This window comes from Idiotropiscis lumnitzeri, chromosome 3 (genome assembly GCF_059441095.1).
Source record: "Idiotropiscis lumnitzeri isolate Australia: NSW breed Sydney's pygmy pipehorse chromosome 3, RoL_Ilum_1.0, whole genome shotgun sequence".
Taxonomy (NCBI): domain Eukaryota; kingdom Metazoa; phylum Chordata; class Actinopteri; order Syngnathiformes; family Syngnathidae; genus Idiotropiscis; species Idiotropiscis lumnitzeri.
Window position 1 is genome coordinate 29,786,003 of NC_142393.1, and position 18,458 is coordinate 29,804,460.

Genomic DNA, 18,458 nt, shown 5'->3' on the forward strand with positions numbered 1-18,458 from the left:
AGCCGGAAATCATTTCGATGTTAAGTGTCATAAGAGCCATGGCATTTACCACTTTTCTCATCCTTGTGTCAGGCTTGGAGCCATTTTTTTGCTTTACGTATTACTTTGGACAATTTCCTTTGTATACTTTTCCCTGCCTTCCCAGTCAAAGCCACTATGACATTGTCCTCCTAAATCAACAGTTTTCTCCAGTCAAGCCGACCTGCATTAACTTCCAGACTTTGCCAATGTCATTGTAAGAAGAAAGGATGGTCTGGCTTTGTACTTGGCATGAATTTCATCAATTTATTTCCCACATGGAAGTGGTATTTCAATTCAGGGATTCAGAAAAGTGGCATCATTATAGCGCTACAAGGGGCAGTAATTTTCTGGTGGGAGTCAACTCATTCTGGTACCTTTTATTTAATATCAGCAACGTCAGATGCTTTGGAGATAAGGTTCTTAGGATAGAAAAACAATATATATTAAGAAAGGCCTTAAGAGTCCAGCTCATTGCAAGTCTTTTTTTTTTGTGCCAGGCACGAGTAGATGGAATGAGTAAAGAGGACGGGTTATGGGTAGGAGGTACAGATGATGAGTTGAGGGAATGTGTGGCGGCTAGAGGTGAATGTGGAGCAGCGGTAACTGGCGATGTGGCGGGTAGATAAAGAACATTATTTTTGTCAATTTAGAGAGAGCATAAGAGCAATTAGTTTTTCATTTAGGATGTTCAAAATATGAATTTTAATTCAGGCCTACACTAATAAATGTTATCATGCTAAAATATTTTACAGACTCCATGTGAACTCGAAACGGATATCTGGTGACAGTCGCCAATTTCTCGTTAAGTTCCTTAATGGCCGTAGAAAATGTTCCCAGAACCAACGGTACATAAGCACACGATTAAATTAACAAAAACAACAACGCACAGGTTAGTTGTGAACCAATGCGCATGGTTGCGTCTGCTAGCATCAATGCTACATGGCTCTTATTAGCACTGCTAACACCTTTGATCATTAACCAGCTCCATTTGAAAAGGTCCCAACAAATACCAACAGTCGCTTTCTGCAAGGACTTTTCACACCGTTTCCGAATTAAAATCAAGTCAGTCAAATCAGTCTTTTGGGTAGTCAAAATATACGTTTGAATAATCACGACCAGTCATTTTTACCTGAGGAAATACTGGAACGTTTTACCCCGGTTGATGAAAGGACACTTGGTCGAGTTTTCTCCCAGGTAAATCCAACAACCTGCTTTTTAGATCCAATTCCCGTAACACTTTTAAAGACATTTCATGGATTCTCGAGGAAAGGATTTTAAATTCAGTCAAAGTCACAGTGTCTTCCCGGCCACCATTAAAATAGTTTTGGTGAAGTCCCTTCTAAAGAAGCGTCACTTGGACCACAGCTTTTTTTATTAATTTCAGACAGGTATCCATCTTACCGTTAGGTGCCATTAGTTATGTCTCACTAATGTGAGGTGTGTGTCTTTTTGTGTAAAGTCCTTAAAAACAATGTACTACATAACAGGAATTCATAATCATAACCCTGCTTCGATTCTGCAGCCCGACATCACATTTTAGTGTGCCTTTACTAGACTTGCACGATATTGCATCTCGGGTCCTCAACCTGTCCTACACAGTCACTGTCAGCCTGGCACCTATTTCGATTGATGTATGCAGGATGTGATATAAGAATGCCATGACATTGGATATCCACTTCAGTGTGACACATTTGACGGACGCGCTCACCTGTTAATGCCACAGTATTGTCAAACTTGTCATCATCATATCTGCTGCACATGCCACACATCGGCCTCCAAGAACATTGAGTGCTTGGAGCAGAGGGTGCTGTTGATTCTGGCATTCCCTTGTCTGAATTGGCTTCTTGTTTATGACTCTGCGTGACTCGTCCAAAGATCACCTGGCTCGAAAAGCACCCAAGATGGATGTGCAATGTGGGAAAGACAATTAGAGGACAAACTGTTGGCCTGTTTTTTTTGCTCAATCATGCAAAGCAGATGACACTGTGTATCCCCCCCCCCCCCCCCCAACTAATCACCCCCTCCCTATTTAACGGGGAAGCGTGCAGACCCATGGGATCCTATTTGTTCAGTCGACCATCTGTTGAAAGTTGTCTGGGATAATCTCCACATCATGTTCCATTTGCATCCGGCCACCATGCAAAAGCACTATTAAGTGTTGGGCACTCACTACTTTGAAGATTTTTTGCCATCATTGTCGACCAGGGTGTCTGCTAATCTACCAAGCAGCTAATACAAGACAATTATGTAAGGATTTACCATGTTTGTAATTGTTTGTTGGTTCAGCTACGTTTGTGCGACAAGCTTTGAGAATTTAGCCATGAGATTTTGCTAAACACTGTCAATTTGTTTTGTCTTTTAACCACGAGGGACTTGCTGCAACTCAGCATGCTTTATGGCTTATTAGGGGGTTTTGGCAAAAAGAAGTGGTGCTCCGATTGATCCATTGATCAGTAGGGATTCCCCTTTGTCTTTGTTCCTCTTCCTGACTCAGCACCTATTTGTTGATTCCTACAATACGATCTGCAATGAGTTACTCAAACAAGAGATGCAATCTTGAAATCACTCTTTTATTAACATCAACATCTTGGGATCGCTCAAATGTTTTGCATCTTTCGAATAAGGCAAATGATCATAATCCCATGGGACTGGTATATGTGATCTAAGAGTAGTAAAACCCGATCAAAATATTTCATTCAAAATAATGTCAACGTTGTGCGTAAGCTTGCATATTAACTTTGAATGCATTTGGGTTATGAATCAGTTTCTTAAATACAGGCTGTGCTTTCAAACACAAGTACACCATGTAAAATCCTCACGGATGATGCAGTTGGCATTAACTGCAGGAAATGTATTCTGTTAGCTCAAACAATTCCCTCTGAACAGAAAAACAAGACTCAGCAATCACTAAACAAACTATTACCATCCGTACCTCAATTTATGCTTACGCTCTCTTGTGATTTATTTATAATCACTTCAATTACAGCAATGGATAAGGATAAATGTTTCTTACACTATGTTCTTAGTGCCCCACAAACTTTTGTATTAAGTATTTGTTATAATTCATTTTACAGAAACTCCACTTACTGTATGAAGGTGTCCATGTCTCTCACGGTGGCAGAAAATGACACAGACCTGTGTTACAACACCAAGATGAGGTTCTTTGAAAAGGCTGAGCTGAGCAAAAGCAAGGGCATTACCTGCACAGGCATCGAAGATTACATCCAGCCAGGAGTGGAGCCCCAGATTGTCTGGTACAAGGTACAATTAAGTCTTTGTATTTGTGTGCCGTGATGTCTAAAACCTTTCATTTAAAATAACTAGAACAACACACACACACTCATATATATATATATATATATATATATATATATATATATATATATATATACATGGAACAGATTAATTTATTAGATTTCCATTCATTTCAATGGTGAATATTACCTGGATTTGTGAGCGTTTCAATTTGCAAATGGGTTTGCGTAACCAATTAAGTTTGAAACTTGTTTCCACTCTAATTCCCATGAACAAATCTTTTTTGTTAATTCTAATTCTTCCCAGAGGAAAGGTAGCTGTTATAGTAATTTTGTTTATTCATGTAGGTGGACTGGCCAGATGTCTCTACAACTTTTCCTATGCAGTGTTGGGCAAATGAGCCACATTCGACAGCCACATAACTTGTTCAGCTTCCCACTGATTGTGATTAAAATAGTGGATAATGGCTGTGGGTGCTCAAGCCTCCAGCTATTGGCTGTTGTTCTTTCTTGGTTTTAAGTCCAAAACCAAAGCCCACGGTGCCCCAAATTTTCTTTTGCTTCTGGTGTTTCAGTGACCCAAAATTGTGGGGAGCTGAATAATGGCTGAAAGTAAAATAGAAAATGTTCATAAAAGTAAAAACGTTAATTGATGATCCAGTAGATTTTTATAACATATCACCAGCATCATCCTCAAAATGTCTTTCCTCTGCTTACACCATAGGAGTGCATGCCAAAGCAATGGAGACAGACAATTGAGAGGAGAAGGGATACCCTCTCCATCAAGGAAGTTCGAGAAGATGACATTGGGAATTACACCTGTGAATTACAGTTTGGAAACTTTCTGGTGCGGAGGACCACCGAACTGTCTGTCACAGGTAAGAAAAAATTCAGTCAGATTCATTTTTGTTCAGGAAGTTTGGTACCTCTTAAAAGCACTTGCAAAGTAATCATTAAAAAATATTCAATAATTAAAATATATTTTTTAAATTTTCTGTCATAGAAGTTTAAGTTTTACCTATATAAATGAATTAATAAATACATTAAAAAAACAAGCTCTCACATTGCCAAATTAGTGTGGCCAATTGCTCATAGATGAGATTGACCCAAAGAAATTTATGTCAGAAGTGTTTGTTTGTTTTTACCCCGTTTTTAGCAGAATGAATCAAGGACAAATGTAATTCAAAACTGCTGCTTGTGTGTGTGTATGTGTTGATGGGGATGGAAAAGGTATTCCGTTGCATGTAACTGGTCATTATGTCTTGTGACAACATTGCAAGTCCTTTTAGTGAACCGCACATTCCTTGTCACAATCCAGATGAAAGTGCCCCGACGCGGGCCAAACAAAAGGGTAAGGACGATTCAGATGGATCAGTGGCTTACCGTCAGTTCTCTGGCACAGGTTGAAATGAGTGCTGGCTGTTAGCTGCTATCTGATTGAACTTTATAATCCTTGTAAAGTGACAAAGGCAGACTGCAGTAAGGGCAAAGCAAAGTCTTAAATCACCCATTACGCCATCCTTAATCTTTATATTGAATCTACTTTTCAGACACTAGGAAACGGATGGAAGACAGATTGACCGACACTGTGTACTTTTGCTTTTTCATATTGTACTGTTTGTTCAATGCAATCAGAGTTTTATACACAGCTGACTTTTACAGCAAGTTAAAAAAATGCTTTAAGGCAATAAATTGTATAACATGTTCTCGTCACACAAAAGTCCATTTTCCATTCTACTTATCCTTAATTTGGGATCAGTTCACTGAGGCCTAACCTCTGACATCAGGACGAGAGAAAAGGTACACCCTAGACTGGTCGCTATCCAATTTCAGGGCACATATAGACAAACTGTCATTTACAATTACATTCACGTGCATGGAAAATGTAGAGCCTTCAATTATCCCAACATGCATTTCGTATCTGCACCCGTATCCCCTGACAACTACAAAAGCAATACCAGTTCCAGTCAGTAGCGATTGCTCGTTATACTCCCACGTATGCTCGGGTGACATCGGCCGCATTGCATCACGTAAGCACCGCGTTGTGCTGTGACATGTCTGCAACACATGCCAGGCACACTTCAGATACGGTTGCTGCAGATTGAATGCCGCACACATTCTCTCTCGTGATTGGGTCGTTTAGTCACATGCTGCAATGGCATTCTGGACTTTCCCGGGCTCGGTTCCTCAATACACAAGACCTCTTTAAGGGGAATTTATTTTTCACCTTATAAGAGAAGATCTGCATCAGTAGCTTGTTGCTGTTGCGGCAAAGCGAGCAAGCTTGGAGGCCACGTGGGTTTTAATACAGTAATCGCTCGCTACTTTGCGTTTCACTTTTCGCGGCTGCAGTGTTTCAGGGATTTTTCCAACTACAAAAAAAAAAAAAAAAACATAAATATTGCAGATTGACGCGTTGTTTCGCGGATGAATTGACTCCGAGACTTTGTACACACCCGTGGGGACTCATACAAGGCGCGTGATTGGTTCCCGGCCGCGGGATCAACAATGAGCATACAAGTGGATTTATCCCTTGAGCTGATTGGCTGCGCATTATTGCAGCCTCACCCAGCAACCACAGCTCAATCAGCACAAGGATGAGGAAACATCGGCAAATAAAATGTGAACGTGTTTGTTAACTTTGCTTCGCCAGCGTCTTCTTGATCAATCTCGCAATACAATTAAATGCATCATCTCTTCAGTTAAAAAGGGGAAAAGAATTGTCCAGAAAATGCAGAGGAAACGCCACCCTGTGGTGTCCTAGCTTTTATCAGCCGTAGCGACAGCCTCCGACTTGGAGTGGAACTGCAACACATTTTCAAGAGAGTAAAAAGGCAATCTGAGCACGGCATTACCGCAGTGACGTTTGTGTGTTTGGTGCTCATATGAGCATTAAGAAGCCTTTTTGTGTTTTTCTGTCCATAAAAGAATTGAGATGTCCGACTGCCACCTCTATTAGACATTGAAATATGTAGATGCGAGCTTTCCTTCTCTTCCGTCACTCACACTCACAACCGGTGACACAGTAGCCGTATGCAGCAGCTCCACTTGCTAGCAAGCTGCACACCATGGCAGATAATATGAGTGTTGTCGACCAGACAGGGTCACAGATCAGGATATAATTTACATATAAATAAATAAACCCATTTATTATGTAGGTCGGGAAACTATACGCCTCCCCTCCTTGAATGACCGGCAGCCGCCCGCTGGTTCCAGCCCAATTTCATCACTTATCAGTTGTGACGCCGGTGGCAACACAATTATTTGTTTTCAATGTTTTTATTTTGTTTTTCATTTGTAGGATAGTGGCTTCTCAGAAACACAAAACATGTCATGAAACTCTTTCAGCTTTGATTTGTGTGAAAAAACATTTTCCTCTTGCACTGCTATTTCACATTCAACCACACATTTACACTTTGGCCAGAAAAGCAAATGCGAGAGGAATTGAACAACTTTGTTAGTGGAACTTCTAAGATTGCTAGAATATTTTTGCTCAGATGTGACCTTTCAATCATTCCAAATTAGTATAGTATACAACTTAAAGCAGTGTTATCATCAACCTCCTGCCGAAAATTCCAATCACCAACAAATAATTCTCATTCACCTCCATCCACAGTTTGCAGGCCATCCATCTCAAAGCAGCTCAATTGCACAAAAGGTCAGAACCTGTTTAATTATAATTAAGGCCAATATAAGAATAATGAAACTCCCCACCGATTGTTGGAAAGTTTCTTTATTCATTATGTAAATACCATAGTTTGATATTTTTGACGAGAGTTGATGAACTGGATATGCAGCGATCATCAACTCTCGTGTGTAAAATAGACACTGGCGTTAATGAGCTGTTCTTCTGCGATAAGCCAGCCTTTTCTATCGTAAGCCGGTGTAAATGTGTTAAAAAATGCGTTTGCATGTAACAGCTGATCATTGTCTTTTCTCCAGCAAAGAAAGATATACAAACTATACACTTTAACTGTAATTGCATCGTTTACACGTATAAATCTATTTGGATTTATTATTGCTTTAATCAGTTAATATCTATTTTTTATTACAGAAAAGTGCATATTTATTTTCTTTGTATTACTATAATGTACAGTGATTAGTATCTGTTAGTGGCATGTATTTGTTTGCTTTTTCATCCTGTAAAAATTTGCTTAGAAGTACAGTGTGTAGAATTTAGTGCTATCTGGCGGTGAACTAATAGAATCCAACGACCTAAGCTCAAAGCAGATGCATTTTGAAGCACGCGCTCTACAGTGCCTGAGAGCGACCACACTTCACTTTGCCCGCAGAGGTGAAGGCAAAATATCATCACAAACGACTTCTGATGGACAAAATAAGATCACTGCATTTATTATACATTTGGTTACTTCACCTACAATTACAAAGCACACACACAAAAAAAATAAAATTACGTTGATGTGATTGAAATGTTTCCGCCTATTATTGAAATTGATGAAACTGATAAAAAAAAATCAACAATGAAAAATTAACTTTTGTTCCTAAACAACTATTAACTTGAGGTAGTCTAGGTCAGTGGCCCGCTACTGGCACGCAGCCACTTGATACCAGCCCGCACAGATAGATTGCAATAAATGAATAAATGGGTAAATAAACATGATGCATAGTTAAACGGACGTTAGCACACATCACACACCCCAAAATGTCACTAGCTAGAAGCTAAGCTGCTGATTAACCATACTGAGGAACACATGCATTTAAAAATTGCTTTCATAGCTTTGAGCCCTAACTACATATAAATAGACCAAAGAAACATAAAAAAAATCCGGCTGTTATTTGAAAAAGGTGAACATGTTCTTCTTATAGCCTAGATTTCTGTTCCATTAATATCAAAGTGCCTTATTTTAATTCAAACTGGAGTTTAATTCAATTTATCTTATTAAAGGTGAAATAGTAACCTGGGTTACTATTCACTTGTCAGCCCCATTTGGGCTCTCCCATGTCTCTGTTGATTCATTAGCATATGAGGAGGTTGGAGCAGGGTTTCACCTTAACTGACAAGATAATTAACATCCCTATGGTGCCAGAAGAAAGGTAGAGGGATGATTCATGAAGTGATAATTTGCAGGAATTCATACTACACTGTGTAATCGGCAGGTTTTTTTTTTTTTTTTTTTTTCCCTATTAGGGAGGGTAGTCAGGAATTAAAGTCAAAACTCATTATTCCATGTATTGTTTAATTTGTCGTCTGCTGCTGTCGGCATTTAAAATGTGTTATCTGTAAACTAAAAATAAAAAATAATTGAATGCATCTTTATAATCGGCATGAATGAAGAACGTCCTTCAGTGAGAGGAGACAAAACTGCTGCATCTGGCACAGGATGGCATTTACGAGTGAAATGTGCTGGCCAGTGTCAGAAAGCTTGTTCTCAGTCACAGCTCATGAGTCTGTTAACAAGAAATTGCCCGAAAGCACGCAACAAAAACGCTTCACGATTGGCTAACATTGGACTACTTTGAATTGGCCTGTTGCTTTAGGTGCCTTAAATCTGCATGTAAATGCAAATGAAAGCCCCTGTGCATGTTTTTGAATCATGCAGTTAGGAGAAAGCACCTTAAACATGAGACAGTGAGCCAAAATAGCTTACCACAGGTGCCATGCCAGATTTTCATCATTTAATTGATGTTATATATATTAATGTTAATCTATTCTTGTGTTTGTCATTTCCCCAGTCATTGTACTTATTTCTTTCTTTAACGGTGGGTTCACCAGAATTTTTCATATGTGTGTAAATGTAGACGTTCATATTTTCACACCCTTTGAGTGGCGGCATCTCAATGGGAGCTTGCTGCCTTAATTAAGGCTGTCATTCAAGCATCTCGTTTCTGGGGAAACTGGCTTTTTTTTCCCACCACCTGGCTGCTCCATAATTGCTTTGACCAGACATCTTGGTTGTCATCCTTTCTGTTGTTGGTTTTATTTTGTTCTTTTTGACCTTGGACCTTACTTGGCTATTCCCAACAGCTGCATTTGACTCCTCTCTGCCCTTCCTTTTAGTGCCATCCGCTAAATTGTACAATTAGTGCACGAAATTCGAAGAGAGAGGCTCTCTTTCATGCGTACTTTTAATAAACTGCCCTCTCAACTCAAGAACAGAAAGGAAAAATTTTACTGGAAAGGATTGTGCTTGAAGAGACAAATGTCACCTCAAAATATGAAAGCCTTGCTAATAACGTTCTGCTTTTAGCATTTGTGATTTTTAGGTTTTAGAGCCATTGACATTCGTTTGGCTACTTAACTCTGTCAGTCTGCATAATGTTGTTTATTCATCTACAAGGTAAATTGTTCTCGATAGTCAGCAGGAGGCAACCATATTTATGGTGCAAAAATGGTTGGCGTAGACCAGGGTTGGAAAATTCATTTTGCAAAAGGGCCAAGTAAGAAAAGGCTTGTTTGTAGCTTTTGTTTGCTACTAAGCTTATACTCATGTCCACACGTGTGCACACACAATAAAAGCAGAACTTTTTAAATGAAAGCACCACATATTTTAGGTTTTATTTTTACTTCATGGAGACTGTGAGGACCAGTCAGAGACCGTGGGTGGGCCAGAAGTGGCCCCAGGGCCGTACTTTGCCAAGGGCAGCGTAGACATTTGTGTGTTTTTGAGTTACGGGGTTTCTATCAGTAAAGTCAAATCGAAAATCAATGTGAACATTAAACATATTCACAACCAATTCTTGGGCTTTCTTTCACTTTACTCTTTGTCCAGCCATTGCGATGCTTTGACTTTGTTGTCAACTGTGTATTCCCCAACTTGGCATATTATCTCAGTCCCACTCTGAACAATTCAGGCACGTTTCCATTTGATTCTACCATAAAATGAGTGGCGCACGGCAGCATGATTGCTTGAAGGAGAACCAGTGGGTGAAGCAAGAGCGCAAAGCTTTACGCATCCTGCACCATGTGCACAGCCTTACGTACCACGGCTTCTGGGTAAATGGAAGATGCAATTTCCCTGTGGATTTCAAACGTTTTTATATTGTAACTTGGAGGAAAGTTTTGATGGTATGAGCTGTGTTCAGAAAAAATCAAGGGTAAAGTAGTGTATGTTACCATAGCCACTCTTGGCAGATCCAAACCACATGAATATGCTGACAAGGAAAGGTTCCAGTGAATAGTTTGACTTGGCCAGTGTAGCACAAGGTTAGATGACTTTGGTCAGTGTCCCCTTGTCTGGGGTGTGTGTGTGTGTGTGTGTGTGTGTGTTGGGGGCGGTATTACTGGGCACCTATAGTGTGTGGCAAACATTAAGCTTGAAATATTGCTATTGGAGGAGGCACGATGGTCTCACAATACGGAGGTTGTGGGTTTGATTCCGGCTCCGGCCTTCCTGTGTGGAGTTTGCATGTTCTCCCCGTGCCTGCATGGGTTTCCTCCGGGTACTCCGATTTCCTCCCACATTCCAAAAACATGCATGGCAGGTCGATTGAACACTCTAAATTGCCCCTAGGTATGAGTGTGAGCGCGGATGGTTGTTCGTCTCTGTGTGTCCTGCGATTGGCTGGCAACCAGCTCAGGGTGCCCCCGCCTACTGCCCGAAGATACCTGGGATAGGCTCCAGCACCCCCCGCGATCCTTGTGAGGAGAAGCAGTACGGATAATTGATGGATATTGCTATTGGAGGACTTGCATTTGTTATGACAAAATGTGAAAATTTCGTTCCACGTTGTGTTGTTTTTAGAGGTTAACGTTGGTGTGTTTTTGTGACAAATGACTTCAATTAATTACATGCGTTCTTTTAATATTATGGCTTATTTAAATTTCTTTACTTGCAACCACCTTGGTCTTTTATCCCAATTGTTCCTCTGCTTTCATGAGAACTCCTCCGACCAAAGATTTGAGGTGTCAAGGAGAACAACAGAGGAGTGAAAAGGGACAAATGTTTGCTGGCGACGTCAATAAAAGATGTCACCTGATGCATCACTTTTGTCTCTTTGTCAATATTTGTATCATAACAGCGCATGTCCACTTCATGCTCTGTTTCAAAAGGAATGATAGTCTGAAAATTGCAGGCAGTGAAAGCGTTAAGAAGAGAGTGCAAATCGAGATGCTCCTTTTAAGAGACATGAAATCCATTCTATGTGGACTGACTGGGAATCCCCAAGCCAATCATCACCTTTCTCATACATTCTTTCTTGCCAGATATCTATCAATTTGCAAACTGCTCACAAATGCTCCTCTTGCACGTTGTACATCTGGGTCGCATAATTAAGATGCGGGGTAGCATAATTAATACCTTCACTTGGTGAGTAATTAGCACTCACTCAGGGCAGGAGCTTTCAAGTTGAGGGAATCGGTGCTAAGCTAGTGTTAATGGAATTCCACATTAGTGCCATAATGATCAAGTCAATTTTGTATCCTTGGTTGGATGGATGGATATGACACCACAAAAATATTTGTCCAGAAATTGGTGCATAGCCAGCAGGTTTAACATTAAGTGCAGTTGAGATTGTTGCCTTTCCACACACATCCACTCCCAGATTAGTGTATAGGTGTCAAAGTGTATTTCTGAATAGGCCCCAGGTTGACAAGAACTGGTGGAAACAAAAACCTTATGAGTTTGACAAGACATGAAGAAAGGGACATGAGCAGGGCTTGACAAAACATGAGACCAAATTAAATCTAATCAAAACAAAGCAATAAGCATTAACTCATCATCCCTATTTCAAATGACTGTTTTGTGTCTCTGTCTGTCCCCCTCAAACCGTTTCTATCTGTCTTTTTAATGAACAGTACACTATGAACCACCACAGAGGGATGATTTCAAACTCCTCTATTGCACAGCAAAACCATCCATTCATCCATCTTCTGTACCGCTTCTCCTCACTCGGGTCGCGGGGGGTGCTGGAGCCTATCCCAGCTATCTTCGGGGAGTAGGCGGGGTACACCCTGAACTGGTTGCCAGCCAATTGCAGGGCACACAGAGATGAACAACCATCCGCGCTCACACTCATACCTAGGGGCAATTTAGAGTGTTCAATCGGCCTGCCATGCATTTTTTTTGGAATGTGGGAGGAAACCGGAGTACCCGGAGGAAAGCCACGCAAGGACGGGGAGAACATGCAAACTCCACACAGGATGGCCGGAGCCAGGATCAAACCCACGCCCGATGCTGTCTCTCACTGTGAGGCCATCGTGCGAACCAGTAGGCCACCGTGCCGCCCTGCGCAGCAAAACCTTTCCAGCATAAAAACACAGATGCATCATCCAGCATGACCATGCAGCTAATTAGATTAGAAATAAATTAGAGAAAGTTGCAAATATGAAGGAAAAAAATAAATTACTAAAGGAGTTGGATACGTTGAAAAAATAGTAAATGTGTCAATGTTACTTAAAGCCTCGAACACATTTCAGGATTAAAAAAAAAAAATCAGGCATTAAACAGCTTTGGTCATATTGTGTGTTCTGCTGCGATGATTTTCAACATAGAAGACCACACATAAAAACTGTGTTGCACTAACAGACTGGAATTCAACCCTCTCAGGCAGAGCTCTCGCATATTCATACGTGATCTCACGTCATCTCACAAACACGAAGATGAGCAGACACTTCCTCATATGCACCAATGTTTCTCGAATGTTTCCGAATAGAACCGGAGGGGGTGATGGCAAGAAAGCCTAGCTATGCTTCCTGTTGTCTGGGAAGCCCACTGTTATACACAATTATTACTTTGATCTTCCCCTTCGCTGCTTCCGTGATCGTCTGTCACGATGCTTCTTTGATTAGTTGCATTTCGGACACGTCACAGTTCACAATGTCAAATAATGATTAGAGTAGGTTTCCCCACACACGTGAAGATTTTTGGTTACAAATATTGTACACATAATATATACAATTTCCAAACCTATTATCGTGTCAAATCGACTCTAAATACACTTCAGGACAAAAGCTAATCTTATAGGGCAATGTTACTAATTCAAGATTGCCGGGCGCCAGACGTCCTTTATCAGTAAAGGGCAAAATCGGCACAGAAACAGCCTGATTGCCTTTCAGTGTGCACCCCACCTAAGAAGCAACACTGAAGTCAAAGGTTGCTGCATTTGCTCATGTGTGCTGCCAACACATCAAAATAAAAGAACCACTTTGAAAATAAGTGTACAAAAGCTATAAAAATCAAGGGTCAATGGTGCAAAAATATACAAGTGACAAACTATTCTGCCTTTAAAAGGGGAAATCAAGTCAAAGATTTTGTTGATAAGATAGTGCCCGCACTAGCCTGAACATGGCATTTTGAGTAATATTGTGTTTGTGCAATTTAAGTTAGGCAATAAAATCCACCTGTTTTAATCCTTCTCAGGAGTCGGCATTTTTGCACCTGCTCAGTGGCTCCACATTTTTCCTGTTTGATCATGTGTCGTTCACAACCTGATATTGCCAATGATGTAATATTGCTATAATAATATTTTCAAAAATGTAGTATTTATCAGAATACCGTGTTTAGACTAGTAGGACCGCATAGAAGATATTGTAAAGAAAATTTTAACTTGACTTCTTTAAAAATTCAGTGTGTCAGGTTGGCGTCGCGGTTGAGGAAGTGGAGGACCCAAACACAGGGAAGCGATGCAGGGGTAACTTAAATGTCATTTAATCAAAATATACAAAAGTACAAAACAAATGGGAGCAACAAAACGAAAGGACTTGATTTAACTGAAAATAAAGCGAGACAGGCAGTAAGGAGGACAACTGACGGACACTGACATGGATATTCAACAAGGACATTGCAACCGACAAGAACTGAAAGCAAACAGGGAACACATTAACAAGACAACGAGGAGCACCTGGACAAGACGCAAAGAGTTGAAAGGACCTGATTGGTTAACACAGGTAGACACAATGAACATGACGAGACGCACCAAACACGAGGAAAAAAAGTGAAACTAAATACTGGACCAAAAACAGATGACACAGTGCCTTTTTCTCTGAATGGTAGACAAGGAAATTGTTGTCTTTATTTCATATGCACAAAATTCTGCATATCACTCTAAGTGAGGGTGATTGCTTACCAACACCTGGGTCAGAGTTGCTGCCCTGTTCCTTATTGATATGATTGAAATTGTACTGCTCATACTGCTGGCAACACTGTGATGACAAGTTGTTTTAAAGGCCTGACAGCTGGCTTCTGTTTCAATTTAATGGGGGTTAGAGGTTGCCCTGTAAGATTTTTTTTTCTCTTCACCAAGAGGCCGTAGAAGCCAGTCTGTTCATATTGGTTACATGTTTAATGTGGTAAGATTGTTTTCTTTCAGTGTGCTGCTCCTTGGCTAGCTTCTCTGATGAGTACTGATGTGTGGATTTGTGTTATCAGACGATATATTGCCAAGTTTTTCCTCAAGCAAACGTCAGAGGCTTTTCTCTTTTAGTAGGTAATATTGAATCCTTTTCATTTCTCGTTGCCTTGCATGCAGGAGCTGCTGTGTAGTAAACACCAAGTTTACAGTTTACAACACACAGTCCATGAACTCACCATTGCTACTTTATACACAATCATGTTTTGTGGCATTTTGAGCTCAGTGCAGTTTGGGTGTACACAGTCTCGGTAATCAATTGCATTCTTGCATAAGTAGTTCTACAGTAATGATACCGTATGTCATCTCCATGTTTCATATTCGAGAAATTTAGGCCTCACTTTGAAACACACACACACAGCTAAAGCATACTATTCAAATCTTGCTTCAATAGCTTAATGCAGCGTTGCCATCCACCATAGGAGATCGATAACGTAGGCGCTGGTGGGTCGAAAAGGAGTACAAGTGGTCAGTCCTAGCTTATGTTTACGGTACTCTGTTCCTAGAAACCACGGCAGTCCCGTTTCATGCCATCGTGGATATAATTGTATGGTCATCAGACAATGTGGGGGATTAGGATGATGAAATGTAACATGCCATGATTGCTGTGGAAGGCTGTTGAGATGTTTAAATTGTCAATAAATTTGCAGTGGCAGTCCTTGTGCAAATAAGAACCCAATTATGTATAGGGACTAAGCTAATTTGACATTACAGTATGTAAAACGACAATTTATGTAATAACACGAATCTTATTTATCTCCCGCTATCTCACACAGATCACTTAGACTACTTTCAATTCTTCTAAAGCTATGCCATATGTTTAATTTACTGGCAATGTCTAGTCAGGTTTCTTTATAGAGTTGCCAATGACAAAAAAGTTTTAAAGGGCTTTAGAAGCTCACAGTTTCCAAAAATCAATTACATTCCCTGGACTTAACCCCAAATTGGACAAGGAAAAACTCAAAGAAAACCTATATGGGAAAAAATGAGAAATCTTGGAAAGGATGGAAGGCTCCTCCTTCTTTGAATCAAGTGAAGCAGCAGGCGCTAAGCTATGAAATATTTTACAAAACCTTCAGGTGGACTGGGAACAGAGCAAGTTGACAAGTAAAAGGGCATAATATGAATGAGATTTCTTGTCCTAGAAAAGAGTCTTGCTGAAGCATTTTGAACGAACAATAGACATGCAAAGACCAGGAGGTAACGCGTTTAGATGAGATTTAACACAAACGTGCTATCGTCTCGAATCAGGAGGAATCAGCAGCCCACGGCCCATTACATATATGGCGAAAATTTTGCAGACTTGAATACGGAAGGGGAAAAAAATGACCAAAATCCCACAATGCATTACGTTTCATGAAAAACGGGCTGCCAGGAGCACAGGGAACGGTGTAAATGAAGCCTTAACAGTGATTCAAGTGTCAAGTCAAGATTTGAGCAGAATTCCGAACATGCACTTATGAGTGCACATGCTGTGCTGCTTCTCACTTAGCCGTCGTCTCTTCAACCTTGTCTGTTCATGACCTCATTCACTCGGCGTGAACTTCTGAACATGTATATATTATTTGGAATAAAAAATGCCCACCCCTCCTGAGCCTTTCTAAGCTTCTATATGTATCCTCCTATTTTGAGCAAATCAAGTGTATCCATAAATGTAATTTCCGGTTTAGCCTATTAAGCGAGTTTGGTTCATCTTGTGCCCTGACTTACCTTTTGTATAAAGGTATATTAAGTTATTTGTTGAAAATTGCTTCGTTGGACGGTTAAGTGACTCCAAAAAAGTAAAAGACAGTAACTCCCTTCCAGATTAGATAGATTCATGCTTGTTGTTATGTCGTGATTATTTTTCAAGCTATGACAGCCACTCAATTAAAATAATTTTGGCTTCAAAAACTTTTTGGATTCAAAATCAAATCTGCATTTTTTTTTGCACACAAATTTACATTGCTAATTACAATGCATCCACTTCAACCTTTTTCAGACAATAGGAACAAAAAAAGGGGATGCAATGCAATGGAAATGCACATAAATCAAGCTGCTTTGTCTAAACGAGCTAACCGTGGATGTTGGTTGGACACGGCAGCTTTCTGGAGGGTTAGTGCATCCCAACAATGAAGGGTGCCATGCAAAGCGCCAAAGCTTCCCTGCTGGCACCCATCAACAACCCCTGACCTGTTTAAACAGCTGGCATTGCGGTCGCTGCCTCAGGACGTTTGTAGGGCCACTGGCAGAGAGCTTGAGAGGAACGAGGAAGAGTGGTGAGGACAAGAAAGGGGAATGAGACTGGGGCCGGTGGGGGAGCTGCTGTGTTCAGATGGCACAAAACAGAAATGAAACAGCCAGCGGCATCCAGCTTGAGGCTGTGGGTGGTTGTATACAGCACAAGGGGGCCAACCACTTGACCCAATCAAGACACTCGGCATTCTGTATTCATACCGATAGTCTGTTTTCTGGAACTTCGATTTGTGTCAATCTTCAGACGGGAGGAACAAAAATACAATTAAACAAAATTGTGTCACAACAGACCATGTGATGGCACTCTTTTCTCTTGTGGCTCAGTGACAGGTGCATGAACGTTAACAGGTGACTTTGGTGTATAGTCTTGCCCATATTTTTGAAATAGTTTCTTAGTGGATGTTTGTTTTTCAAGTTGGTTGTTCTATTGCTGCTCCCACCGTGTAGTCACTCCGCCAACCCCTCTCATGTTGGAGATGCCATCTGAGGTCACATTGATGCCGCAACAGAAAAACGGCCGCTGATGGCATTCGCTTGTCACACCTTACTCAATGAATAGCGTGGTCAATGGAGTGTGTGCGTCTTGACCTCCGCCGCACACCTGAGACTGACTAACCGAAAATCTTGAGTTTGATCAAACCCAGGTGATAATAATCACTGCTTTATGAAAGTAACTGCCAGCTGCCGTATGACCGTACCACCTCGAAAAAAAAAAACATTCCATGCAAAAATTCATAAAATGCTCACTGATTTTAGGTCTCACAAGACATACTCAGATTGAATCAACATAGTGGTCGATTGTTTCCGAGAACATTGATAAAATTCCAGATTAAAGATTAAAGAGAAATTAGCCCGAACAGCTCAGAGATAGCATCAACGGGCTTCGGTGATGTCAGGAAAAGGAGAGCCCATCGGGGAAGACATAGGTGAGCTAATTTATTAAACATGCAATGCGTTTCGCCTCTCTTTTTTTTTTTAGCAAAATAAAACCCATTTACGCTATTTCATATGTATAGAAAGTTTAGCCCCCGTTTGTATTGTGCACTGTTCTGTTTTGTATTCACTTGTGTTGTATTTTGTAATTTTGGCACTGCTGCATGTTGATTGGCTGTGATAGTCCCAACCCCCTCCCAGCTGTCATCCACTAATTGCAGCAGCTGCCTATATAAAATCCCGGCAGCAGACCCAACACACATTAGTTGCCTGATGAATCCTTGTGAATCCCTCGTCATTGCAGGTTTAAGAATGTTGGATGGTGCACTGTGTTATACCTCTCAAAATGGACCGCTCTCAACAGGAAAAACTCAATTACAAATCAGCATTTTTTAAATTTATTTTCTTTTTAGAATTAATAGCCCAACTTTAAAGTTTACAACCTTTCTGCATCTGACCAAAGTGTGTGTGTTGGAGGACTTTGGAGTTGCACTCTGTAATGTTAATACCCCGCAGCGCAGGCTAAATCGAAAGTAGTCTGCAAGATATGTGATCTACCAAGCCAAGCAGAGATAGAAGTTGTCCTTGGGAAGCTAACACTAAACGAGATCATCTTTGGAGCTGGAGGAAGCAACTTGTAAAATCTTAATTAAAAGATTGTATCACACATGGTTCTGCATGTGGAAAATATGGAAATAATGGACTTAA

At 40.6% G+C, this 18,458-nt stretch overlaps 1 protein-coding gene across 2 annotated transcripts in view; it reads left to right on the top strand.

Moving 5' to 3' along the window:
• LOC148340758 (interleukin-1 receptor accessory protein-like 1-B) overlaps positions 1–18,458 on the top strand; it is a 163,026-nt gene that overhangs the window by 84,228 nt on the left and 60,340 nt on the right. For both annotated transcript variants that reach the window (XM_088289171.1, XM_088289170.1), the window contains 2 exons: positions 3,096–3,282; positions 4,000–4,153. In XM_088289171.1, coding sequence (XP_088145297.1) covers positions 3,096–3,282; positions 4,000–4,153 — 341 coding nt within the window. The remainder of the gene's footprint in view (positions 1–3,095; positions 3,283–3,999; positions 4,154–18,458) is intronic.